Raw genomic sequence first — 27600 nt, 5'->3', positions numbered from 1 at the left:
CGGGGGTGTTAGCGGCCAGCCCCGCCTGGCTGGCTGGGGACTGTGCACAGGGCAGCTGGGTCCCTGGCGCACCTGTGTGTCATCAGCCCTGCGGACGGACGGATGACGGGCTGTCGTTTTCCCGGATGTCTTGGCTCAGGGGAGGAGGAGGAGACAGCTGAGTAAGGAGGCCGGCATCCTTCCGGCCCTCCGTGACCGAGGCACGAATGGCCAGCCACCCTTCCCGAGGACCAGAGGAGCCTGTCCGTGAGAAGCCCGCCTGTCTGTCCCGCTGGCCAGCAGGCGTGATTCTGGGCGGGCGCTCTGCTGGCCTGGGCGTTGTCCCGGGTCCCCGCCTGGGGGGCTGATTCAGGTCCCCTTGGACGCATCTCGTGCATACTCTTCAAGGAAGCTGGTGAAGGCCGTGGGCGCCGTGGGAATGGCCAGGGGCAGGGGACACCAGGCCTGGCTGTCCGGGGACGGCGCTGGGGAGGGCCGGCGTGGGTGGGATGTGTAGGCCAGGCTGCCGACGCTGGCAGCTCTGTGCAGGGGAGCGGTGCGGCTGCCGTGCAGGGTCTGGGCTGGGTCGTGGTGGGCACAGCCACGTGCACGCCAGGCGCCCTGTCCAGTCTGGCCTGGAGACCTGGAGCAGGTGCAGTCCCGGGGGGGCGGGGCTGTGGGACAGGGCCAGAAGCACCAGGAAACCCACTGCGCCTGCTTGAAGAGGCCGCTGGTGTTAAGGGGCCTCCTGAAAAGATGCTGTGCGGGGAGAGCCCGGGGTCTGGGAGCTGCTGGGGCTTGTTCTGAGCTTGGAATTCAGGCTGGAGGGGCTCTCCACAGGGTGCTTGTTAGCCTTCTAGAATTGGGGTAAAATTTGCATTTGAATGACCGCTCTGGCCAAGATTGCCTTGGAATGTGTCGGTTTCCTGGTTGTTTTGCATTTCGTGTGAAGAGTCTCTTACATCTTTATCCTACCAGCAGTTCTTAAAGCTAACAAACCTTACCTGAAGGTTGCCCTTCTCCTGATTTCCCAGCGTGCCCATCTGTGTTGGCACCTCCCACGCAGTGCAGGAACCCCTCCCCACCGTCCTGCAGGGAGCCCCCGGGGGGCTCAGAGCTCTCAGAAGGCAGACCGGTTATGTTTGGACTTCCCAGAATGAAAAATCACGTGTTGATTACTTCTCAGCATCAAGAAATCAGAAGTCCACCAAAAAAAGTAATTTGTTTTCTAGAAACAGAACCCAGGAGGTGTGCCCATACGGGGCCACATTACCAAAGAGCAGGAGGGGTCTGTAGGGGCCTGCAGGAGGCAGAAGACTGGCTCCTGTGGACATCCATGTCCAAATCCCTGGAACCTGTGACTACAGTTCACCCTTGAACAACGTGGGGGTTGGGGGCACCGACCCCCGCACGGTTGGAAATCTGTGTATAACTTTCGTCTCTGCAAAGGCTTAACTACTAATATACTGAGTGTTGACCAGAAACCTGACTGATACCATCAACAGCCAATTAACACTTATTTTGCATGTTGCTTGTATCCTGTGCTGTGTTCCTAGAGTAAAGGAAGCTGGAGAAAAGAAACCGTCATTAAGGAAATGGTAAGGAAGAGAAAAGACATTTACAGGAGGAGACTGTATCTATTGAAAAAAAATGCACGTGTAGGTGGACGGTGCGATTCAAACCCGTGTTGTTGAAGGGTCAACTGTATGTTACCAGTGGAGGGACTTCACAGGTGTGATTAAGTTCAGGCTCTTGAGATGGGGAGATTATCCTGGATTCTCTGGGCGGGGCCTAAATGTAATCACAAGGTTCCTAAATGAGAGAGAGTCAAGAGGGCAGAGAGGAGAGGGTGTGCTGCTGGTGAAGGGAGAGAAAAGCTTTTCCTCTACTCTCTTAGATCCGGTCAGTGGGGCCTGTGAATTAAACTGACAAATGACAGATTAACAGGAAAAAAGGCACCTACGTTTTAATACCGTCACATGCACAGGAGCTTTTCAGAAAAGAAGTAAAAACCCAAGGAAGCAGTTAGACTTGGGGTTTGTGTAGCGTTGTAACCAAGGGCAATAAATTGGTAAGCGACGAGATAAAGGGAAGGCGGTTTGGGCTCCTACGGGCCGTAAATTGTGGGCAGGTGACTAGGAAACTGGTAAGTAAGGGATGTTTCGTAAGGTCCGGTCTGCAGAGTCATCTTGGTGCCTTCTCAGGGACACTTTTCCGAAGGGAAATCTGTGTCCGGCTTTTATGCAGGACGCTATTTTCTCAGTTGCCTTCAGCTGAAAATAATCCTTCTGCCAAAGTGGCCTGCCTGGGCGTGGCCTGTTCTGACCCTCTTCACTGGCTCCTGAAGACAGAGGAAGGGACGAGATGAGCCCAGGAAGGTGGTGGCCTCAGGAAGCTGGAAAGGCAAGGGAATGGATTCCCCCCCGGAGCCTCCAGAACGACCCAGCCGATTCGTGGGTGCTGGCCCAGCAAGCCCCACGTCAGGCTTGTGAGCTCAGAACTGCTGTGTAACAGATTTGTGTCACGTGAAGCCACTGAGTTGGTGGTGATTTTCAGCCGTAGGAAACCAACGAGGCCCCTCAGGGTGCGGTCTTGCGCTCAGAGAAGCTTCGCGTCCATTTACAGGGACACAGCCACGAACGTGGCCACGCAGTGGAGAAGACGTGGTGGTGCTCGGACCGTAGCGTGTCTCAGGATCACCTGGAGGGCTTGTGCAGACGGGGGCCGTGGGGGGCGACCCACGTGCATGTGCCCCCAGGACCCCGCTCGCTCCTGCTGCTGGTCTGGGACGGAGCTCTGAGCCACTCCCTGTAGGCGTGGGCGCAGCTGGTGCGTAGAGCGGCGGCAGCAGCTCGGGAGGAGCCGACGTCCCGCCGGTGGAGGACTGTACCCCAGGAGGGGACGGCGTGTGTCTTGGGACGTGTGTGGGGCTCAGCTTCTCTGAGAGGGATGGGGCGGGAGGGCGGGCCGTCGCTGGGCCAGGCCGGCCAGACCCCTTCCTGCCCCAGGGACCCGGCCAGCGCTGTGCACGGGGTGTCGTGCCGTCAGGGTCAGTTGGACGGGCAGGCCCCGGGTGCACGCACAGAGGAGGCGTGAGCGGGGCCTGGGAGAGCGCTTCCCTGGGGCCACACGGGCAGCGGCCGATCCGGGCAGACGCAGCCAGCAGCCCCCGGTGCGCGTGAGGGCGGCTGCGGGTTCCAGATGCAAGAGCCCGCGGCCGACCCTGGGTGCCCCGCTGCTGCCACACTGCCCTGGTCGGATTGTGCCCCGTCACGGGTCCCCGTGTGTCCTCGCCCGTGAGGCCGGCTGGCTTGTACATCTGTCAGCTCATCCTGACCTTTCAGTTCCACACGCAGCCCCCGTCGGACCCCAGATGTCGGACCCCCTCCTTCCTCGGCCACGGTTCACGACTTGGGGTGCCTGTTTTCCAGCTCCGTGTTTGCGGGGGACACGTGCGGCTGCCAGCCTTGCCGCTGAGGACTAGCTCTGTGTCAGCAAGGCCGGCGGATTTATTTCCTTTACGGCTGCTTCCGGCTTCTTCTGGAAAGTCCTGAAAGCCAGATGGTTGGAGCCTTTCTCCAGCACCTGGCCCCCGACCCCCTCCCGCGGGCCCGATCGCAGGACGCGGGACCCCCACTGTCCCCGAACTCGGGTCTGGGGGGAAGTGCCACGCGTAGGGTACGATCTGAACCTCGAGTTTGGGGGAAGTGGCATCATATAGGAGCGAGAAACGTGACACTCCCCGCCAGTCACTGTTGATGTCCCCAGGGGGGCCTTCAGGGGAAGCCCACGTCAGCTGCCTCTCCCAGACCCGTGGAGAACCACGGCTCAGCTGTCCCCCAGCTCTGACCCTGGACTCCCCTTGCTTGTCAGCTCCCGCCCGGTTCCAGAACATGCACACACGGAGGCACAGAGCCATGCCACACACACACCCGACACACCTCCCACACGGCCACCACGCACATGCACACCAAGCACACGTATAGTGGCCGACCTCACCTCAGGGCTCTTCTGGACCTCAGCTGGAGTGTGTGGCCGGGAGTCTTGGTGGGAAGAGGGGTGAAGAGGGGTTCTTGTTCCAGAAAGCAGCCAGCACCCTCCTGACGGCCTCACTTCCTGGAGTCCGGCCTACACGGGGGCGGAGACCCTGACCCGCCCTCCACTGGGCGTCCCTGGGGGTGGTGGGGTGGTGGGAGGGGGCAGCCACGGGGCAGGAACCAGGTGGACGAGGCTGACTGTGACTGACCAGGCGGGCAGCCCGAGCGATTTTTCAGAAGTCTTACTGTGTCTCCCGGCCAGGGTCTGCCAGCCCGGAAACTCAAACGGCTGGCGACAGGTGTCAGCCCTGACCCCTGAGGGCAGTGCTGTGTGTGTTCTCCACTCACGGAGTTGGCCCTGGCGGAAGGGCAGAGTCACCGGGGGCAGAAGGTTCTAGAAGGGAGCAGACCCTGCTGGACCCTGCCCCTCGCTCCACGTGCAGGGAGCCGTGTGACCTTCCTGCCACTCCTGTGTCCCCTCGAGACAAGTCACGGAGAGGTCAAGGGCTGAGTGCTGGGCCCTGGGTGCCTGGTGCGGGCTGTGGAGCCCGGTCACCTTGGAGGGCACGGGAGGCACCTCTGACGCGGCTGACGGGGTGCCCGTTCCCTGTGGGAGGGAACATGATGCTCCAGCGATCTAGAATCGGCAGAAGACATGTCAACAGGAGAAAAGCAAGTGGAATTTCGTGAACAGGGGAGCCCCAAAGATCTGAGACGCTAAGAAGTGACCAAAGCAGGCAGTTCTCGGGCCGCCTGGACAAAGAAACGGGGGGTTTGGGCTCCGGGAGCGCCGTCCCGCTCTGCAGCCTTCTCGGCCCCGTTCCCGGTCTCTGGCGACGCGGGTGCCTTCCCCCTCCTGGAGGGGGGGGTCCTTCACACGGGGAGTGCATTTCCCGCTTCTGAGGACAAGGGGCCAGGGTGTCTTTCTCGCGAGGGCAGTCTCAAGCCCCTTGAATTCAACGTGTGCGGACGCCGTCACCTTGTGTTTCTGCCTCCCGGAACGTGGGAGTGCCAGCACCTGTCTGAGCCCCTGTGTCTGCTTCTTCCGGCGGGCCCTCCATCTGTCTCGACTTGGGGCGCCGAACCCCGAATGGGGGCAGGAGCTGCGGGGAGGAAGCACTGACGGCCGCGGTCTCGGGGCTGCACCTGCTGTGGTCCGGGCGTGTGTTTCTGTCTACACGGCCGGGCTCACCTGTCACGGGGTACGCGGTCAGCCCGGCTGGCGTTTTGTTTGCTCGCGGTGCTGTCATTAGGAAAGGCCCCCACCACGTGTGCCTTAGTGTTTTGGGCTCTCACTGAGGCGGCTGTGATTGTGCCCCCTGTTAACAGCACCCCCTCAGATCTGGGCCCCCAGGTCCCCCTTAGGGTCCCCTCCTGGCTCTCCTCCGGGTGTGCGAAGCAGCGGCCCAGAGCATCACGGAGAAGCCACCCGGTCTGCTCTGACCACAGTCTGCCGGCCTGACCCCTGATTCTGTCTTGTTTGCAAAGGCCAGTGTGCGGTGTGTACCCGGGTCCTCCCGTGACGGCCATTCAGGGCTCCCTCCCCCGACTGCAAGTGTTGGGGGGGGGGGGGGGTCAGGCCTGCCTCAGGTGGGTAGGCCGGCGTGGGCCTCGGCAGATGTGGGTGGAGGGATGGAGAAACCGAGGCAGGGCAGGAGCTGTGCCTGGCCAGCCTGGGGCAGCCCTGTGCCTGGCTGTTGGGGGATGGCTCTGTGCCAGCCCGCTGGCTGTGTGGGTGCTGGTGACACTTTCTCTCTTCCGAGGCTCACGGTCCAACCACTGACCAATTCCGAGATCCCGTGGCAGCCACGCCTGAGAGTGGGGAGGGCCCTTTGCTTTATATCCCCCGAGAGACTGCCACGTCCCGGGGAGCCGGCCGGCTCATGCCCGTTACTAGACGTCTCAGGAACGTGCCTTCTGGGGAGTGCGGTGTCCGAGGCAGCCGGCTCTGCTCCCGCAGGCCTCACTTTCCGGGCCCCGGGGCCTGTGCAGGGTGCACCCACGGGGGACCTCCCTCCTGGCCTCGGCCTCCACTTGGCTTCCTGTGTGACCCCGACCACCCGCCCCACCCCACCCCCGGGTCTTCTCCCTCTCTCTGCCTTAGAGTGTGAATGTCAGGTCCCTGCCCGGGTCAGTATTCACGCCAGCAGCTCCGGTTGTCAGGGCCCCTGAGTGAGCAGGTGCCGCTCTGCCCGGTGACATCCCTTAGGACTGGACCTGAGGGTCAGAGGCGGAGACAGGAGCACACAGAAGCGCGATGACGAGGTGGCTTTCCTTGGCGCTGAGGGCAAGCTCTCCCGCTCTGAGCTCTTTCCGGGGGGGGGGGGGGGGGGGGCGGGCAGGGAGGTGTACAAAGAGCTCAACCCGAAACCTGGCAGGTGGTCATTTTGCGGCTCTGCTGCGATGGGACCCTCTCCCCAGAGGCTCAGCAGACCCCGTTTTGTGCTAGGTCTGAATCACGTCATCACGGACAGCAGCAGTTCTGTCCTCTGTGCCGAGTGAGGGGGTCTTATAAAAGCCCGCGCACGCGTGAGGCCAGCTCTGTCTTACAGCTCAGAACCTGAGGGCCAGAGCACGTAGGTGGCCCGGGTCACACGGCTCGAACCTGGGCGGCCAGGCCCTGATGCCCTGGCTCCTGTTCATCCCTCTTGGCGGGTAAATGGGTGGCCAGCCCTCGGCGGGCGGGGCAGGGCACACGGACGTGGAGGAGGAGGAGGCTTTGACCACCGAGAGATGAAGCCGTGAATGGCCCCTCCCGGCAGAGGGGGCCGCGGGGACACAGGTGTCCCTGAATGTGGCGGGAATGCGCTCCTGGGAACTCAGGCCGCCTCCCCGTTCACTGCAGGGTAGCCTGAGAGGCTGAGAGACAGAATCTGGGGACACTGCAGATGTTTGCAAACAGCATGGTTGTTCTGGAGGAGAAACGCTGAAAAGTGCATTTTCGAATATAAGAGAAATCCGGAGACAGAGTCCGAAGAAGGTATTTAGAAATGCCCCTGAGGTCACTGGCCCAGAACTAGGTGCTGCTTGCAGCTGGCACCCATCCCCCACCCATCCCCGTGACAGGTGGTCACGGCCTGGCGCCGGGCCCGGACATCAGGTGCACCTGGCCGCGGCGGGCTCACCTGAAAAGCAGGTAGCGCCGCCCCGGCGGGATCGCGGAGTCTGCGTGCGTGGGTGCTGGGTGCTTGGGGCGGGGGCCAGCCCGGGCCGCGCAGGGCGTGAGCCTCCCCGACTGCTTTTGACGTGAGTAAGCGGACGTTCGGTGCTGTTGTATCCTGTCCTCCGTGCATTTAATAATACATTGTGTCCATCCGTCCTCGTGCGTAAGCGTTGACCGGATGGTTTGTGTCGCTTGCACAGCGTGCTGTGATGTTACTTAGCCGGGTCCTGACGGCTACACATTTAGACGATAAGTCTTCGCTGATGAGGCCGCGTGGACGTCAGCGTTCCCGGCTGGCGTCTTTCTGAACTGCTGAGGCCGAGGACACAGGCCTCCGGCGCTTGTTGGAGTCCTCAGGAGAGCCTGGCCGCTGCTCTGCCCTCACCGGGTGGGTTTTGCAGCCTGGCGGCAGGCACCCCCGGACAGGCAGTAACTTGTTTCCCACTCAAGATTGAGGGGCCCTTGGGGCACCTGGGTGGCTCAGTCGGTTAAGCGTCTGACTTCGGCTCAGGTCACGAACTCCAGGTTTGTGGGTTCGAGCCCCGCTTCGGGCTCTGTGCTGACGGCTCGGAGCCTGGAACCTGCTTCAGATCCTGTCTGTCTCTCTCTCTCCCCCCCTCTCTCTCTGCCCCTCCCTTGCTCACGCTCTGTCTCTGTCTCTCTCTCAAACATAAATATTTAAAAAAAAAAAAAGATTGAGGGGCCCCAGTTCACTGACACAGGGTCCATGCAGGTGTGTATGTGAGGGGCCGCCCAGCGTGCCTCTGCTCTGGCTTTTCAGGGTAGAGGAGATGTGGCCCCAGGGACTGGATTGGGGGAGGGGTGGACAGGGGGGTCGGGCAAGCTCGGGCACGTGCTTCACATTTGTCTGTAAGGTGACAGATTATTGTGGAAAAATCCGTCCGGCTCTGAAATTTTGTGATGAGTGCCCTCTCTGTGGCTGGGATTGCCATCCCAAGCCTGGGGCCTTTCCTGGGCAGCAAGGCATGCCCACCTCCCTCAGGGCCACCCTCTCAGCCGCCCCCTGCCCCCCCCCCACCGGCCACCACCACCAGGCCATCAGGGAGGAGCGGCAGCCTTGGAGGTGCTGATACAGCGTTTGTTTTAATGAGGGTTTATTGTCATCTGAGCGTACGTCCCCGTCTTGAGACAGCTTGACATTGAACACACACCTGGGCACATCGTTCTGAGCACGAGACTTGTTGCCCTTCATTCCCTGTGCGGTCATCTGTTGGGGTCAGTTATTTGGTCGTGCGGTGCCTGGTGTTTATTTGGAAAGGCACGCTTCCCAGACTCCCGGGGGGGCCCCGGTGTGCCGGCCGCGCTCAGGCGGTCCTTTATTTATTTGTCATTATTTTTTTAATCTTTAGTTTTGAGAAACAGCATGAGCAGGGGAAGGGCAGAGAGAGAGGGAGACACAGCATCCGAAGCAGGCTCCAGGTTCTGAGCTGTCAGCAGAGAGCCCGACACGGGGCTCGAACTCAAGAACCCTGAGATCATGACCTGAGCTGAAGTCAGGCGCTTAACTGACTGAGCCACCCAGGCGCCCCCTCAGACAGTCCTTTATGACGCACCTGCTGTGCCCCTAATTTGAAGCACGTTTAAGATGTTGGTGGGAAGCTGGATTTAAAAGTGCCCGTTTAGGCCAGGTGTGTTTCCTACCTCAGGTCAAGTTCTCCTGCATAGGAGGGGCGTTTGCTCTCCGGTCCTGGGGAGTCCTAAGGTGGTGCTGGGGACAGTCTGGGGAAAAACACCAGGTTTCAGGCTCTGAATCCACTGCTGGCTGCTGGCATGACCTCCGGAAGTGTCCAGGGCTTGGTTTTCTTATGAAACAGGGATGGTGATGAGGACAGTGGTCCCTGGTTCATCGCGTGGATAGAAGAGCCCCCAGAAGCAGCCAGCACGTCCCTGGTGTGATTCGGTGACCTGACCAGCTCTTTTTCCCACCCGAGGAGGCTCGTGCTGGGAAGATGGGGAGGTCCGGCCCCCAGCTGTGTCTCCTTGGCATCTCACAGGCTGAGGGTAAAGGCACCGGGAGGGTGGGGGGCGGCTGCCGCCTGCGGAAGCTCGGGGAGCAGGGGTGTGGGGAGGTGAGGACAGGGGCTGCCTCCCCGCCGGGGCCTGGTGGTCAGGGGCCTGGTGGGTGGATGTGCTGTGTGCTCTGCAAGCCTCTCCCCGCCCCTCCCCCACACACAGCGCATCAGCTTCCGGGCCCAGAGCTTCCGGGACTAGAGGGTCCTTGAGGGACCCGGAGGCAGGTGGGGCGGGGCCACGACAGCCCCTGGGGAAGCCGCAGGCTGCTGACCAGGCCCAAAGACCAGAGGAGCCATCTGCTTTTCCCAGTCGCCCCAGGGCCAGCCCAGCTGGGGTCTGGGTCTCTCTCCGGGGGTGCCCAGCACCCCGTGCCTGGAGGTAGGGCTGGACGCACTGCGGGGTCCCTGTACAGGTGGAGGGCTGGGTGGGGGGCCGGGGGCTGTGTCTCAGTTTCCGCCCCCCCCCCCCAATCTGGAGCGAGGCTCGGGGTTCTCCTGTACCTGCTTGCGTTTGAGCCCTGTTGGGAGCCGTGCCTGGTGCCCGGCCGAGGTCCGCCTCCCTGTCTGCTGCCCAGCGGCTCCCCTGGGGCGGCCCTGCCTGCACTCGGCCTTCGGTGGGCAGTTGCAGGCCTGGGCCACGTCCCTTGCTGTGTCCGGCACGCGGCTGCGCAGGTGTCCTCACAGGGACGTGACTGGGAGGCACTGAGCGTGAGCCCAGAGGGACTCCCGGGGAGCAGTGGTGGTGCCTTTGTGTCTTGACCGCGTCCGTGTGTATGTGGTCGCGGGAAGGGAGAAGTGCCCGGGTGAGGCCTGGCAGCGGGTGCTACAGCCAGGGAGGGGCCGTTCACCGAGGGGGACACGGCCGCGTTAGTCTGTGGTCGGCCCCCAGGCGTCCCCAAGTCCACAGGGCCGCAGCCCTCCCCCAAGGGGCCCTGCACAGGCCGACCTGGTCCCACGGGCCAGGCCCCCGTGCCCTCCACGCTGTACCTGGTGTGAGGACGGCGGGCTGGACGCAGGCTCCCCGGCAGAGCTCTTCCCGGGCGGTGGCCGTCAGGGACCCGTGAGGCCCGAGCCGCAGCGCTCACGGCCCCGCGTGTCCCCGGGGCCAGCCCCTGGCCGGTCCGCATGTGTGCTGGGAAATATGTACCGCGCTCGCAGAGAGGGTGCCCAGGGCCGGGAGTGGGGGGCCCCGTGGGCGGCACGGCCAGCTGGCTAGGCTCCAGGTCCAGTTCTGCAGGAAATGGGGCCTCAGGCCGAGGCCCCCCCAGTCGCCAGGCCCGTAGATGTGCACGCGCACACACACACACCCACCACTTCCTGAGTCCCTGGCAGAAAGCAGGAGAGCAGCGTGGGAGGTCACATTTCCTCAGCCCTCACCAGCCCACGTGTCTCACCAACAAGGGGCCCAAAAGATGGGAAACAGAAGCCTCTCCTCGGGCTGGTGCTGTTCTGGACCCACGTTTGGGGTCTCCTCTGTTGTGTCCCCGAGTCCCTATCCCTGGATGAGGGTGCCCAGCCTGCGTGGCCCTGCTAAGGGGCCACCGCAAGCAGGAGGCCACCGGTCGGGGCCAAGACTGTCCTCCAGGGATGCCCCGGCGGGGCCGTAGTGGGTGGGGGGGCAGCCCCATTTATCCTGGTGTGAGAATGTTCTAGAGGCTCTTCTAGATTTTTCCGTTGATTTTGGTTCCCGTGGATCATGCCTCCGTGCTGCTGGCTCCTGCCTGCTCCCTGGCACTGGTCCCGGGGGGGAGGGGGAGGGGAAGGTGCCTCCATGGGTCGGTGGGTCGATGAGAGACCATGAGGGCCAGGTCACCCCTCAGCTGGGGTTGTCCCACCTAGGGCTGATGCATGACGGTGACACAGCTGTGGCTACATTTCCCTGTCTTGTGTGTTCTGAAGCACCTGGGAGGTGACACGGGGCTCAGAAAGGGGACGCCCCGCCTGCCGTGGGGGTCCATGCCGTGGGAAGGACTGTGGGGCCAGGCTCCAGGGCACGTGATGGGGGATGGGACCGGGGTCCAGCGAGCCTGACCCGGGATATGAGGGGTAGACAGACCTCCTTCCTGTGTGGAGGCCGCAGAGTGGATTCCTGGAATCTGGGGTCTGGGCTTCACTTGACCTTCAGCAGAGGTCCCTCGCAGGCACCTTCCTGCCATCTGGAGGGACGCGGGCACTCGATGTTTCCAGTATTTCCAGTACTGTTGTCTCAACCGCCCGAGAGCAGGGTTTTCCGGCCCCCCCTGCATCATTTGATGTGGTCCTCTCCTATCACTGACACTGAAGCTGGGCCTGGAAACATCCGGAAGCTGAGAAGAACCACAAGGGAGGGTCGATTGGAGGAGTGAAGCAGGCCCAGCATGGGGGCTCCTAGCGCTCCCCTCAAAGGTCACTCCGTGGTCTTGCTTACACTGGGGTGTGGGTCTGCTGGTTGCTCGGAAAATAGAAGTATGATGGAGATTCTGGGTGTAGACCGTACGCGGGTGGCTGGATGGTGGGCGTCTGAGCGGCCGTGGAGAGGCCGGGGCCGTCCCAGGTGCCCACGGTATTTGCGTCCTTCTCCTCGGGCTGGGGGAGTGGCGGTTGCCTCGTCTCGTTCCGTGTGCCAGTGCACCTGCCCACAGTGGCCGCGTGACCCGCCGTCACTGGGGGTGTGGGTGGGTGTGGTTTGAATATGGGTCGGAAGAGGCCGTCACGAGCTTTGCTGCAGGGCGCTCGGTCAGCTGCGTCCCGGGACCCGGCTGGCATTTCTGGGGGTCCCTTTGAGGGGTGCAGAAGATGGTGGGTCGGAGCAAAATGTTTGTGTGTGGAGCGTGTGCCCAAAATAGCGCGGGGAGTTCGGCGTGGCGGCCCCACGCGATGGCGTGGTGATGTTCCTCGTGTCCTGCCTGGAGGGCGGCCCCCGGGGCCTTCCTGGTGCGTTCGCCGGCGCGTGTGCGGTCCCTGACGGGTTTTCCCAAGCGGAGAGCGGAGTCTGCGTCCCGCAGGGCGGCCAGGTGCACGGACAGGGCCTCGTCCCGGCTCAGCCTCTGTCGACGTGAGCCGGATGGCGGCCTGCGGCCCAGCTGGCCTGGCTCCGTAGCCCTGCCGTGTATTTTTGAGAAGTCGCTAAGCATGAAGGCGAAGAGAGTGGCACTTTGTGGTTTTCTAGACCTAAAAAAGAAATCCCCGGCCGGACCTGGGCTCGTCTGGGCTCCAGGGCCCATCCCTCCCGCTGTGGTTGGGAAGAGAGACGTCTTGGTGGTTCTGCAGCTGGAATGAGGCCCACACGAGGGGCAGGAGCAGCCTGGTCCCCCGGAGAAACTGTGCGCACTCCCCGTGTGGACACCCCGTGGGGGCTTGAGCACCTCGGGGACCGGACGCTGCCCCGGGTGGCCCAGGGTGCAGTCCTGAGCCAGCCCCGGATCACGGACGGTTTCGGGCAGATTCTGCGGCACCTTCCCTCCCTGGCAAGTGGCAAAGAGAAGGAGCCACCATTTCTGGAGGACCCGCTATGGGGTTGGGAGACCCGTCATCTCCGCCCTGAGCTCCTGGAGACGCGGAGCCAGAATGTGCTTCCGTAGAGTGTGGCTTCCATCCCTGCCTGCTGAGCCTGGTCCACCCTGTCCCCGGGGCGATGGGCAGTTCCAGAGCCTGGGGACCTGCTGACCAGGCCTGCGGACGATTGCAGGACGTGGGAGGGAGGGAGGCAGTCCCAGCTCTGTCGGAGGCTCGAGACTCATACCTGCCTTTGTGAGTCTGTTTCTCCTCCTGGACAAGGGGACCTAAAACCTGTCCCCTCAGGGCTCTGAGGAACTGGGGGCAGCAGGGGACACACGGCTGGTACCCCTGCGGGTGGTGTGGCAGGGCTGTGGCCTTCTGTTGCTGACTGAGGCCCCGACTGAGGGTTCCTTCAGAGGTCCAGCGTTTATGGTCAGACATGTGTGCGCTTCAGGGCGTTGGATATGGGTAATGCGGGCAACCTTCTGTCTTACAGCCATCAATGCCTGTGGGGGGGCTGGGGGAGCAGCTGGGGGTGGCGGAGGGGCTGATGGAGGGAGTAGCTGGGGTGGTGGAGAAGCTACAGGAGTTGCTCGGGGACTTGAGGGTCAGTGACCTGTTCTAGTCCCCACAGTTGGGAGGTGGCATCCCTGGGCCTGGACGGGCAGGCTGGCCGGAAGCCTGAATCTCCCCCCGCTGCCTCTCCTGTTCGGGGAGAATAATCACCAATGGGATGAGACATCTGATTGGCTTGAAAGAAGTATAAAATAGATGTCATCTCTGTTTTATAGCAGAGAACATATGCCTTTTCGAAAAGAGCTCAACTCAGGGAAAAGCTTAGCAGAGTGGAGTGACAGTAAGTTCTGGGGATTATATGCGATGTTTCCCGTAGAGGGAAGCAGGCCTGTCAGGGCGATGGGTGTGTGCTCTGAGCCTGTTTGCTGCCCCTGCTACGAAGGGACACAGCCTTAGGACCATCCTGCGGCTTCCCCCCTGTGGCACCTGGACCTCTGGAGTTAGGTTCTGCATTTCGGGTGGAAGAGCTTCTGGGTCGAGTTTTGCTGGTGGTTAAAATCACTTTTAAAAGGAGGGTTTATTTTTTAACATTTATCATTTTTATTTTAGTTTCAGAGAGACAGAGACAGAGTGCTAGTTGGGGAGGGGCAGAGAGAGGGGGACACAGAATCCAAAGCAGGCTCCAGGCTCTGAGCTGCCAGCACAGAGCCCGACGCGGGGCTCGAACCCAGGAACCATGAGATCATGACCTGAGCCAAAGTTGGATGCTTAACCGACTAAGCCACCTAGGTGCCCCTCAAAATGAGTTTTAAGGGGTGCCTGGGTGTCTCAGTCAGTAGAGCATGCAACTCTTGACCTCAGGGTCGTGAGTTTGAGCCCCATGTTGGGCTCAGAGCCAACTTAAAAAAAATGAATTTTAAGTGGGAAATTGGCAAAGATGTGAATATCGAACAATTATCCTGTTTAATTATGGAACATCGAACAGCCATCAAAGGATGCTCTGGATGCCCACAGGATGCTGCCACACAGGAAACCCCAGAGAGCAAGGCCCAGTTCACTCCGAGGCCCTGCACTCCCCTCCGGCCAGCCCGCAGGGAACACCTCTCCCACCCCTGCGCCCTGAGCTGGGATTCACCTGCACCCACGGACACGGCATCGCTTTCCTCCGTGTCAGAGTCCCTTAGGAGCAGGAGGTCCCAACAAATGTCAGATCCACCAGAAGGAATGTAAGGTCGGTCTGCCGTTCTTGAAAACTTGGGTTTTGATGAAATCCGCTTAGTAAACTTCAAAAAGGGAACCACATTTTAATAGCGTATGGCGTCGTGATTCAACACGTGCTCCCCATGACGAGTGTCCCCATCTGCTCACCACACAGCGTTGTTACAGTGTTACTGGAGATATTCCGTAGGCCATGCTTTTCAGCCCCGAGACCCACTGCTGTTACAACCGGAAGTTTGGACCTCTTCGTCCCCATCGCCGGTGCCACCCACCCACCTTCCCTCTGAGGCCCACCGCTTTGTCCTCTGTGTTTAAGAGTCTGGTTTCTTGTTTCTGGTCTGGTGCCCAGGTACCGCTTGTAAGTGAAATGTAGCATCTGCCTCTCTCTGGCTTACTTCGCTCAGCATCGTACTCTCCAGCTCCATAAACGTCTCCAACGGCGACGCACCAGGGTGCCCTTAGCCACTCTATTCTTCCTAGCAGCCGCATAGTATCGCCTCCTGCGGATGAGATGATTTACACGCAAGTAGTTCAGGCACACACAGTACACGTGTGCATACTCCGTTTCCAGAGCTTTCCTATTCAGTAGTCTCCTCCTTGGCCTCTCGCGTGCGTGGGGTGTAGCCACCTGAATGCCCGGGGGGAAGGCTGCTGGCTCAGGAGTCCTTGGCATGTGTTGCCCAGTGCGTGTGGACGTGGCACATAACAGCCAGCCTGTCTCAAGCCGCCCTTCTCAGAAGCGGGGAGTAGCCTCTGGCTTTAATGGGCAAACCCACAGTAAGGGGAAGGATAAGGGACTTTCGGAAGGCGAAGTCACATTTGCAGAACACAGGCCACATGCATGCGACACCCCGCTTCGCCTCTGCTCCGTACTGTGGTCGGAGCGCTCGCTGGACAGAGGCCACCAGGGCTTGGGCGATGGGGCTCCCACACCCACCTGCACCGTTGGGAGGGGGTGTTGGGGGGTAGAAAAGGCCAAGTTTCTCCCCAGTGAGAGGGAAACATTTCTGCGACTTCTGATTAATTTCCTTCCTTTATCTTGCAAAAAAAGGCCTGTTGAATTCTTTTTATGTGCCTCCCGTGACGTTATGCGTAGTCGAAGGAGATGCATAGTGAATACGATACGATGTGTGCTTGCGTGAGGACCGTCTCTTGCATTCTTCAGGATGGCGGTACCTAATTATAGCTTGTGGGTCCTTCTGTCAAGAAATAAAGAACAGGCGTGGTGAGGAGAACTGGGGCCCAGGCCTGGCCGTTGACTGGGCCGGAAGCGTCTATTTTTACGCAGGAACCGCAGCGTCGAAGCTCCTTGGCAGAGGGTAGAAGTGGTGATGCTGTGTCCTCGAGCGTGTGAGAGGACATTTAAGAACACGGACATACACACAGGTGCCCAAACCTGCCGTGGTTGTTCGACGCCGTGAAATTAGGGTGAACACCACGCACGCCTTGTCCACCCGCAGAATGCCCCCCCTGGGCTTGTATTTATTGAAAGGACACAGGCTTATTGAATTTCTAGCAGGGAGAAGTTTTTCAGTTTTAAAATTCTTGGCATTCATCTTGTTTATCTAAACTTCCAGCTTACGTGTGATCTGCTTTCTTTGTCCCCGTGAGTGTTTTGGGGCGTGTCCAGGTGGCCACTGTGCCCCGCCTGCCTGTGCAAACAGAAGTCAGCACCCTGGGGTCTCATTTGCTCGGGGTTCACAAGACGTGTCAGCAGCGAGGGGCCCCAGGTGACCCTGGACATTGTGTGTTATAGGTGGGCATGTGGGAGCCAGGTACAGGCATGTCTCTGTGCCGTGGACGGGACTGGTCCCACTGGGGGGTGGGGGGCGCGTGGGAGGGATGGGGCATTGGCTGCTTCCAGGGAACGCCTCCCACTTCACAGGCTGTCTCCAGAAAAACGGCTGTACCAGCTCTTCAAGCACAAGAAAACCTAAGCTATTCCAACCACAAGAAGATGCTAGCATCTGACTGTGAGGTTTACAAACCGTGCTGGGTCTTGCAGTCATAGAGGGGTTCCTGCATGGATTTCCTCTACACCTTGGCGCATCCTGTGCCGTGACTTGCTGGGCTGCCCTTCTGATTCTCTTCGACAGTTTCTCATGTTCCTGGACTCCGGCTCCCCATCCTGAGGGCTCCACCCCGACCGCTGGGTTTCGGGGAGGGGGAGTTCTAGATACATTTCTGAAGTTAATAGCTGATACTTTTTTGGCTAATGGTTAACCATGACTGTGGGTCATACTCAGTTGCCTTATTCTGCAGGTCAGTGGTTGGGGACCGGCCAGCTTGCACTTCCTTTATGGGCGAGCGGTCGCACACTTACCCCCTTCCCGTTTGCACAAGTGCAGGAATGCCACGCCCGTCCTGGGTCAGAGCCAGCTGCCTAGAGGTTAAAAAGAATTGCAAGAGTTTCTTTCCAGTTCCTCTCCGGAGGTGATGCTGGGCTCAGGTGCACGGAGAATTGAAGTGTTTCAATTTTCTCCTTTCCCATCATTTTCTGAGCCAAGATTTCTGAAGACTCCGTCCTAGAGAGGATTGAGGGACGTTTCCAGAGGCACAAGATACAGGTAAAATCGCTTGGTTTCTACACCTGTATCCCAGCCTAGCAAAGCTGACACCTCGTAGAAGCTTCGGTGGGATCCAGCAGAAGGTGGGTCCCAGTTCTGTGTGTGCTCTCGGGGGCAAAGATCGGGGTACGGCCCGTCTTGCCACATCCCACCCTGACCCCCGCCTGCCCTGTGTTTCTTTTTTGGCTCTCTCCGGGCCACCAGCCCCTGGAGGCACTGAAGAGCTCCATTTTCTCTTCCGGGGGTGCAGGGGGGTTGTCGGTGAGGTCCAAGGAGAAAGGAAGGTTCTGTATGCCACGCGTCCCTCGCTGGCGACTATTTTGTGATTAATCTTCATTTCAACCATGCGTTTCCAGTTTTAGGGGAAAGAGAAAAACCAGCTTGGTTTAAAAACAGAAGGAAAGCCCCTATCTCCCTTCCTCCTTTTACGTGACTTCTGTTTGGTGGCCGGCCTGGCAAGGCTGTGTCGCTCTGGCCTGGGTCTGCCCCGCGGCACTGTCACAAGGACCCGCTTCACCGGTTTGCTGGGGCAGTTTTGGTGAACACAGCTTTACCTCTAGGAGTACTCAGCGCTTTGTGTGTTTATTGCCTGGTCATACACACACGTGGTTTTTTTTATTGTTTTTAATGTTCATTCATTTTTGAGAGAGGCAGAGCAAGCGTGAGCAGAGGAGGAGCAGAGAGAGAGAGAGAGAGAGAGAGAGAGACAGAATCTGACGCAGGCTCCAGGCTCCAAGCTGTCAGCATAGGGCCCGACGCAGGGCTCGAACTCCTGAACTGTGAGATCATGACCTGAGCCTAAGTCGGATGCTCAACCGACCGAGTCACCCAGGTGCCCCCACATAGGTGTTTTTACTTACACCTGCCCTGTCGGGCTGGGGCGCTGCTCTGCTAGGCTCCTGTGCCCTCGCTGCGCCCCAGGGCTGCGCGAGTCCCTGGGAGGTAGGAGTGCGCTCCGTGGGCAGGAAACTGAGGCTCGCCCTTGGTAACCCCCACCCTGCCCTCACCAGCACCTGCTAGCCCCCAGCCATCTTTTAAATTTCTCTCCGCCTCGTTGCAGTCTGTGGGTATTTTATTTTTAATTTTTTTAACTTTTATTTAATTTTGAGAGACAGAGACAGAGCATGAGCATGGGAAGGACAGAGAGGCAGAGAGAGAGACACACACACACAGAATCCAAAGCAGACTCCAGGCTCCAAGCTGTCAGCACAGAGCCTGAAGTGGGGCTCAAACCCACGAGCCGTGAGATCAGGAGCCGAAGTCGGACACTTAACCGACTGAGCCCCCACGCGCCCCTGTGGGTATTTTATTTTCATTTACGTTTCCATACTAGGGAGTTAAGCATGCTGGGGCTCATTCGAGGTGGGACAGTTTTGTAAGCTGGGGAAAGAAGGACACGAGTAGGTTCCAGTTAAGGCAGTGCTGTTCCAGTGCTTTCCCTAACTGCCTCTCACGCCTCCACCCGTGTCCGTGGCACTGCAAATGACCTGCCGGTGTCAGTGCTGTCCTCTGGCACTCTGGGAGCCCGTCTGGGGGTGACATCTGGGGCTGAGACCCGTGGCACCGGCAGCCCCGTTGAGACGGCCGGGAGGCACATACTCCGTGGGGCGCGCCAGCCATTTCCCAGGGCGGCCCCACTGTCCCCCACGAGCCAGCGTCCGGCCTGGTACGTCCAGTGGCCGCCCCGGAAGGAGCCGCCGGGAAAAGTCAGGCCAGTGGAGGAGAGCGGTTTATTGTCCCCAGAGCTGAGCCGGGGCCGGGGACGTCTGCAGGCGCCACACACCTCCCAGGAGGAGACGTGTTGTCTACGGCCGCGTGCGGAGGGTCTGGTGATGTCGTGCAGGTGGCGTGGCCTCTTTGCCGGGGCAGTCCCCGCCGCCCCTCTGCAGGCCCCCCGCCCATCTCTGCACCTGCCGGCCCTCCGACGGGTGGGCCGGTTGGTAAGTCCACGGCCCCACTGCCGTCTGTCTGCTCCCGGAGGCCCGTGCCTGGCGCACGCGTGGCCGGGGTCAGGCGAGGGAACGAGGGTCGAGGCGTGTCGGGACGCCCCCGTGGCTTGTCTCTGCGAGGCGGTAGAGGGTGAGCAGGCGTCCGGCCGTCCCGCCAGGTGGGGCCAGCGGGACCCGGCTCCAGGGCTGAGCGCACGCCTCGCGGTGGGGCTGGGTCATCGTGGCAGGGCTTGTTGTAAGTTCTGGGGAAACGGTGAACTGTTCTGCACGGGACTGAAGAGCTTCTGCGACCCGCCCTGAGTCTTGAGGGGACAGGGCCAGTTTTGCAAGGTGGTAACATTGGCCCCACAGCCCGGGGTGGGGCGAGGTTGCTGGGGGGTGGGGGAGGAGCCAGCCTGGGGGCAGGCGAGGAGGGGCAGGGTTGGGGCATCATTCAGGGAAAAGCACGGCGAGTGTGGGGGGGCAGCTGTGGAGTGGGAGGTCAGTCTGGGGGCAAGGGCAGACACGGGGGTGTGAGCCAGCCTGGGGGAAGGGATGGGGTGGGGAGGGTCAGCCTGGGGGTGGAGATACAGGGGGGTCAGCCTGGGGGTAGAGATGGGGGGGTCAGCCCGGGGGCAGACACGGGGGCTGTGGGCCAGCCTGGGGGTGGGGATGGGGGTGGGGATGGGAACTGGGACGGAGGGGGTCAGCCTGGGGGCAGGCAAGGGGGTGGAGAAGGGCCCGGGGTCACAGGGTCGGGGGGCAGCGTGGGGGCAGGTGAGAAGGCTGATCCCAGCTGGGAAGGGAAGGTGTGGGCAGGTGCGTGTCCTGTGCTGTCTGAGCTGCGGGTTTTTCAGGGAGAGTGACTTTGCCGGCCCTGCCTGGGCGGACCCGAAACAGGGTCCTGAGACACTGTCCACAGCGGTCACCCGGAAGCCCCTCCACAGACCCCCGGGAGTTCGGGCTGGTCCGTGCGCGTTCAGAGTTGCTTCACCCCTGCTGCTGATGGTAGCCCCGCCCTCCATGGGGGAGGAGCGGTGTCCCCTTTGTGACCCACCCCTGTTGCCAGAGACGGTTGGTCCCCTGGTGTCTGTCTCACGGGTCCCCAGCTCGCGGTCGCCGATCACATCTGGGAACCCCAGATCAGAATTTTTATGGTGTGGCAGAGTGCACGCACACCTCGTGTGCGTGTACACACACACATGTACGTACACGTGCACACGAACATATGCACACATGTGGGTATGTGTATACGTGAACGCACACAGGTGCACATACACGTGCGGGTGTGCGCGGGTGCATTGCACACAGGTGTGTGGCTCACACATGCGTGTGCACGCACAAACGTGCATCATGCACATAGATCCGTGCACGCACACACCCACATTGCACGTGTGTGCACACATGTGCAGACGCGTGCACACTTGCGGGAACCAGCCCTCACCCTTGCTGGTCCGCGGTTTTCTCTGCTGTGGGCCCCTGACTTGTTTCAGGGCCAGTCGGGAGTGGGACAGGCGTGCGGACGGCCTGAGTGAGGCTCTCAGTTCCATTCTCCTGACATTAGAAGGGGTCGTGCGCTCCTCGTGAACCAGCATAGTGACGTGTAGGTAACGGGAGCGACGTCGCGGAACTCCGTCCCGCTGATGGGCTCCTGCCTCAGTGTCACTCATCCCCACGGGGGACGGGAAATCACAGCCCTGATACCCGGCTCCCAGCAAGACGCCTCTGCTTCTCAGAAGCGCCCAGGAAGGCCACCACGATGGCACTTTATCCAGGTGTTTCCATCCTGATGCCTAGGCTGTGATTCTTACCGCCTCCCGGGTTCCCGCGGCGGCACATGGTGGCGTTGTCACTGGATGCGCGTGGTGCGCGCCCTGCTTAACGGTGCTTGAGTCCCGCCGAACAACGCGCGCTTGCTGAGCAGGAAAACGTCGCGCCCTTCCGATGCCATAAAGCAGACCGTGCAGCCCCCGCCCCCCCAGGGAGGGCATCCGGGTGGCAGGGGCCCTCTTACCTTCAGCTGTTGGTGTGGATTTTTTAAGCCCATTCTGGAAGGAGAGGCAGGGTCCGGCTGAGGCCATCGGGAAGCCCGCTGGCGCTGCAGCACCGGGAGCTCGCTCACTCACGCCCTCCAGCGCGTCGGCGGGGTGGCCCGGGGTGGCCGGGAGCAAGCGGCCGCCGGGCCCCTGGGTGGCAGTATCTGGGTGGGTCCAAGTTACAGGGCAGTTAAGAAAAATGGCTTCCTCTCCTCACACTGACCAGCGTGAGCAGCCCGCGTGAGCAGCCCGCGTGAGCAGCGTGCGCTCCTGCCGGCAGGACTGGCCCTGGGGCCAGTGTCACTGTGGGGGAGGTCCGGCCACCAGGGTCAACGAAAGAATGTTCTGGAAGAAGGGCACCTTGTGCCCAGGCTGGGGGCACCTGTGGGGTGGAGCACGGGATGGGACATCGGACTGCCGTGGAAGCGAGGGTGGGGTTCTCTGCCTCCCCGCCCCCTCTAGAGTCCCCTGAAGGATTCGCTCTAGCTTCACCTGCACCCTCCGGGCCTCTGGCCCCGCACCCTTAGCACCCGCTCTGCACCACACGGGGTGTCCTGCTCAGAGTCGCTCTTCCTTCTCGGGAAGGGACATGCGAAGCGGCTCCCTTGTTTTGCTGGAGCACATCCCTCAGTAGCTTTCTGAGGAAGGGCATCAGGGAGGTAAGAGGCTTGGGAAACGTTTCTGTGTACGCTCAGCTCACGTGTCGATAACTGGGTTCGGGACAGGATTCTGGGTGAGAAGCCTCCTCCTCCGGGATCCTCGAAGCATCCCGCCGCCTCCTGGCCGTCAGGATGGCTCCCGAGAGGTCACTGTGGAAGCTCCCGGGACCCCCTCTGTCTCCCAGGGTCTCCGATGCCGGCACAGTGTGCCGGGTGTGGTGGCCTTCATTCATTCATCGTGCTGCTGGGGACTTTCGTCCTGTAAACACGTGTCTTCCTGTTCTGGACACTCTCTTCTTGTTTGTCGGCTAATCCCTGTGTCTCTGCTTCCCTCTGGAACATCCGCGAGCTAGGCGTGGGCCTCCGGACTCCAGGATCCAGCTCCCTTCTCTTTTCTCCCCCAGTTTTTATCTGGGTCACATTGTGCACCTTTTAGGAAAACTGCATTTTATCATCCTGACGTTCAACTGGACATTTTGTGTCTTTAACCAAAATTTTAAGTTCTAAGTTCACTTTCATTTGCTCAGATTCTTGGTGGTCTCCTGTCACGGGGTCTGGCCACGGCTCTCCTTTGTCCACAGAGTCCCTTAAATACCAGCCGCGGTATGCGAGCACTGGCGGTGGGCACAGACCTTATCAGAACCGCACCACACAGACTTTGATGCACGGTATTGAAAACAAAGAACTTGCCGTTCCCCGGTGCACGTTCCTGTCGCCTGTGCCATTACCCATCAGTGCCATGCTCTTGAAGCCACAAGCCTCCCGTGTCTGTGTGGCGGGAGGGCCGTGTGCTGGTGGCCACCGCGCATCCGTCCTGTCTCTGTGTTCGGTGACTTTGTACTGGGAGCACAGAGGCGCCATTTACGCCCCAGAGATGGGCACGTGCTGCGAAGCCGGCTCCGCACCCCTGCCCCTTGTCCCCAGTTGCCGGCACACCGCTGACGATGTTCCCGTGTCCTCTTTCCAGTTCCCAAGCTCTGTTGGATTTTCATGGGCTGATGTGCTGTCCCCATGTTTGCCCTTACGGTTTCTGTCCCTTAGATGCCACCTTATTGGGCTTGAGAGGAGACTGAGATGAAGCTCTGAGTGTGGGTGCCGTGTTGCACAGGGATTCTGCCGTCCCCTGCGTCTGGGTTCTTAGCCTGGCAGCGGTGTGCGTCCTGGGATGTCCCAGGCCAGTGACTTCTCTCGGGGACCTGAGTGGGAAGTCACTGTGTCGTTGGGCCCTTGCAAACATTTCTGCCAACAGAGGCGGGGAGGGGGGTAATGAAACGTGCCCTCGGACCTCGAGTCTGCCACCAGAAGGTGCTGCGGGCTGTGGACACGTTTGCCCAAAACCTCACACGCGCACCTCTTGTGATCAGGAAGCGCCCCTGCGCTGGTGTGTGTTTTGGCTTTTAATGAACTCTGTTTTTCTGAGCACTTTTAGAGCCCCAACGAAACCGAGCAGAAAGTACGCAGAGTTCCCTCACCCCGTCCTCACACACACACGGCCTCCCTGGGTCAGCAAGGATCCTCCAACCCCAGCACTTACCCCTCCTCCCCTCCTGCCTGCCCTGCAGCCCCCGGTCTCACCACCACCCTGGTGTGGACCATTCCCGGAAACCCTCACCCGAGCGGGAGCTCAGAGTTACGGCGGCTCTGGGAGCCACTGCTGGGGACTGATCAGCCACACGGGGAGAACGTCTTCTCGGGTAAACGAGACTGTGCCGTGGGCTTTACACGCACGAGCTCTGGAGCAGACGCATTTGGGAATGTTGTGAATGGTGCTGACAGGTTGCAGATGGGCCCGTTCAGTGTGCCCAGCTGTGGCCTGGACAGAAAGGTGGAGGGAACGTGAGACGCAGAAGCTGTAAGGGAGGTGAACCATAGCTCCCCACTCAGGTTGAATCCGAGAGAGAGAGAGACGTTTTGTGTGGGAAAGTGACATGCTCTGATTTACATTAAAAACCTTACTGTGGCCACTGCTGCTGTTTCATAAACGTACTAGAAGGACGTTTGGAATTCATCGGACTGCTGGTAACAAAAACCTGCAAAACAGTAACTTAGAGATTATTTGCTTACTAACAAGTGAGGTAGGCAGAAGAAAGCAGGTGTGAGGTCTCCAGTATGTTGTGAGGTCCCCAGTGGATTTCCACTCGGCCGGTTTTAGAATGAGACCCTTATCTTCATGTTCACAAGGTGGCTGCCAGAGCTCCAGCCATCACATCTGAGCTCCAGGCACCAAACAGAGGAAAAAACGAAAGGCAAAAACCGCAAACACTAGCTGAGTCAGCCTTCTTCAAGAGCCTTCCTGGAATTCCTACCTAATAGCTATTCACATGTCTTTGGCCAGAATGCCCCAGGGGAAGCTGGGAGATGAGGCTAGCTGGCCACATTGTCATCCCGGGTACAGTCAGGGTTCTGTTCGTAAGAGCGAAGGGACGCGGGTGCTGGGACAAGCGGGTGGTTGTCTGCAGCACGCAAGGACGGAAGCGGGCGAAGGCCTGGGCAGCCGCGCAGAGGTCCGGCTGGGGGTGGGTGGGGCTTAGATTGCATCGGTGATAAGGGTGGCCCTGGGGGCGGGGAGCCAGGGGGCGCCCGGAGCTCCTGAGCCGCCAGCATCGTCCGCACAGACCGCTGCTCCCCCGGGCCTTGTGGGATTTCTGCAGGGGTGTTGCGCGCTCACCGGACACCGAGATTGCGTAACGAGCGGGTCACGTCGGGGACACGGCACGGTCGAGTCCCCCCCTGGCCTGGGCTTCCGGAGCCGCCTCGTTCCCCTCCCGAGGGCAGGAGGGCGTGGTCCCCGCCCCCAGTGAGCGCGTGCCGAGCCGCGGGAAGCCGGCTCCGTGGGCCACAGCCTCCTTCCCTCCCCGCGTGGGCTTCCTGGCACATCCTGGGTTGCGCTCAGAGGCGGCCCCGCCGTGCTGCGGGTCCCCCGCGCCGCGCAGCTTGGCTTTCAGACCGGCGCCCGTCCCTGTAAGTCGCTTTACTGGCACACAGCCACCCTCCCCCATTCACGCAGCGGCTGGCGCTGCTTTTGCCCCATCGCGTGGACCTGAGAGCCGGGACAGAGACCGCAGGACCCAAGACCCCCCAGAGTAACGCCCCCCCGGCCCCCGCCCAGGAGGTGCCCGTCCCCGCAGAGAACGGGCTCCTCGCCTTCGGGGGCTGATGGTGGCCTCAGGCTGAGGGCAGACACTGGGTGGATGGGGCCCGCTGGCCGCGCCTTCTGCGGGAACAGGAGGTACGGAGCGGGTCCTCCCCCCACCAGGGAAGGCGGGCGAGCAGCTGAGGCCTGGCTGTGCCCGGTGTCAGCCCTCTCGCAGAGTCCCCCCAGGGGCAGGAGCTCAGGACAGGAGCCCTCCCCTCCCCGCCGTCAGTCCTTCCCTTACCAAGTGGGGTGGGGCTGTCGCAGCACCCCATGCACGCGAGTGAGAAATAGACGAAGTTAAAATTGAGAAGAGCCCCGTTAAGTCCAGAGTGATGCTGAGGACAAGCCATGCTGGGCTTTAAGGCTCAGACAAGGATTCCAGGGGCAGGATGAGGGCGGAGCCCCGGAGGGCTTCCTGGAGGCAGCGGCTTGCCTAGGTGAAGAGAAAATGAAAACTTCTCCCAAGACTTTCTTGGGAGGTTTGGTTCGGCCTGAAGTGTCAGGGAGCAGCAGGGGCTGGTACAGCAGGTTGCAGGGGCCCCGGGGAGGCTGAGCAGGAGAGGACTGTCGTGGGGGTGCGGAGGTGCGGGCTGCCCCTTGTATGTCCCTGAGGGGTGGTGCCATCAGGGGGCTGAGGGGAGGGCTCCAGAGAGGGGCCCAGGGCTCCGTTGGCCTGGGAGACCTGCGGGTGGAAGGAGGAGAAGGAGGTGAGCCGTGCCGCATGGCAAGGTCACATGTGCGCGTGCATGTGTGTGTGGCGTGTGTGTGCAAACACACCCAGGGTTCAGCCTCCGTGCGGCTCTCTGGTCTTTTGCCCTGGCTGACCTCGACGAGGTTTACGGGAGCTGGGAAGCCAGGGTCTTAGAGGGAGAGCGTTCCCTGGTTCCACAGCTTTCCATCACGTTACCAGCTGGCCGCGCGCAGGGAGGAAGCTAGGCGGCCAGGCGGGCAGTGGCCCGGTCTGGGTCCCCGCGTCTGTCCCACGCTCTGCAGGCCCGAGGGGCGGGAAGCTCTGACCTCCTGGAGCCCCGGCCGCGCCCCAGGTGACTGGGGGACGCGGTGTCAGTGTGGTCAGTGCGGGGCTGCCCCCGGGAGCCCCGTGGCATCCCCACCACCCCCGCTCCTGCGCAGACAGAGCAGGGGGCAGGTCGAGGAATGGAAAGCTGGTGTTAGCACTCGCCTCCTGAGCCGTAACCTTTCTTCTCACTTGCTTCCAGAGTTTCTCCGTGAGGCCGGAAAGAAGCACACCGTGTAAGAACCGGCTGGCCTTCCAACGCTCGCGGTGGTGACCTTGCCCGGCGCCCGGGAGATGCGGGTCCTCGGGGTGCGTCCCGCCCAGCGTCTCCGGGCTGTGCTGTGGGTCACAGCTCCTAGGCTCTGAGCAGCGTCTGCCGTGACGCCCACCGTGGCCCCCCCGCCCACGAGCGTTTGCTGCCAGAGCCCCCTCTGCTGAGCCCACCCATGAGGATGTGTGTCCCCGTCGGGGGGCTGCTGGCCACCCTGGCCACGGCGCTCGGGATGGTGGTGGCGGCGTTCGCTCCCGCCCCCAGGATCACCTGGGAGCACAGAGGTAAGGGCCCCCCTGCTCTTGGGGTTGACAGGTGGGCGCCCTTCGGTAGGTGGGTGCACGGCCGTGTGGGGGGAGGTGCCTGGGTCACGGGGGGCACGTGGGGGCTTGCTCAGGGCCTGCTGGCCGGGTTTCTAAATCGGGCCCCTGGAGAGGACGCGCCTCTCCCTCGCGCCTGACGGCCGAGCACAACCGCACTGAATGGCCTGTTTTTAGGACATTTAGCCTGTGTGGCTGAGCTTCCGGCCGGTTGCTTTCATTTGCCCACGGTTCGTTTCTGATGTATTTCCCCTCCCGGGGGCTGTGTCTTGAGACCCCTGGCTGCTCGCAGGGGGTGCCGAGTGGTCTCGCGCAAAACCCCAGGCAGCGCGTGCCGGGAGGGCCTTCGTCCACGTGCATCCATGCCCAGCACGGGGAGGTCAGGAGAGCAGAGAGCGTGAGCCCCAGTGACACATGGAAACCCAGGTTCAAGGCGCACCCAGGGGCGCCTGGGGGGCTCAGTCGGTTAAGCGCCGGACTCTTGATTTTGGCTCAGCTCACGGTTCGCGAGTTCAAGCCCCACGTCGCGCTGTGCGCTGATGGCGTGCAGCCTGCTTGGGATTCTCTCTCTCTCCTTTCTCTGCCTCCCCTGCACGTGCGCACTCTCTCGCTCTCAAAATAAATAAACTTTTAAAAATCTACGTAACGAAAGATAAAAAGATACGCTGATGCCGGACGGACAAAGCGGAGAAAGCGCTCCTTCAGAAATAACGCCCATGCGTTTATCCTCCTCCTGAGGAGCTGACTGTTGAGTCTCTCGTATTCGGGGTTACGGATGCGGTTAGCTGATAAGTGAGAAATCTCACTTGTTTCTCTCCTTGGCAGGTTTGTGGTGGTTATGCCTGAAAAATGCTTGGGTTAAGGGACAGATTTACTGAAACAGTGTTTTTTAAATGTTTTGAGGTAAATCATGATTTTTCTGAACAAGAAAAGCTTAACTAGCTTTATTCTTTATACACCTGTTGCGCGTTACGGTTAAACACACGTAGACGAGAGTCTGGGAGACACCGCGGTCGGCACCCTGAGGCGTGAGGACGGGCCGCGGTCTCCTGGGCGGTCACACGCTTGATGATCACGTTCCTGGGAGGTCACGTGCTTGGAGGTCACGCTCTCGGGAAGTCACATTCTTGGAGATGACGCTCCTGGGAGGTCACGTGCTTACAGGTCATGCACTAGGCGGCCATGCTGCCGGGAGACCACGCCAAGTGCAGGGCTTGAGGGAGCTCAAGGGATGTCGGGCCACAG

At 60.9% G+C, this 27600-nt stretch overlaps 1 protein-coding gene across 7 annotated transcripts in view; it reads left to right on the top strand.

Moving 5' to 3' along the window:
• The window catches only part of SEMA4D (semaphorin 4D), a 95649-nt gene that overhangs the window by 39979 nt on the left and 28070 nt on the right, over positions 1 to 27600 (top strand). For 3 of the 7 annotated variants that reach the window (XM_060610240.3, XM_060610241.3, XM_060610243.3), the window contains exon 2: positions 25967 to 26319. In XM_060610240.3, coding sequence (XP_060466223.2) covers positions 26211 to 26319 — 109 coding nt within the window. In that variant the 5' untranslated portion in view covers positions 25967 to 26210. Of the gene's footprint in view, positions 1 to 9417; positions 9592 to 16832; positions 17074 to 25966; positions 26320 to 27600 lie in introns of those variants that run through there. The other 4 variants (XM_081790858.1, XM_060610237.3, XM_060610239.3 and 1 more) reach the window with 3 other exon arrangements.

Source organism: Panthera onca, chromosome D4, assembly GCF_046562875.1.
Source record: "Panthera onca isolate mPanOnc1 chromosome D4, mPanOnc1 haplotype 2, whole genome shotgun sequence".
Lineage (NCBI taxonomy): Eukaryota > Metazoa > Chordata > Mammalia > Carnivora > Felidae > Panthera > Panthera onca.
This window is presented reverse-complemented; position numbering and strand designations above follow the sequence as displayed.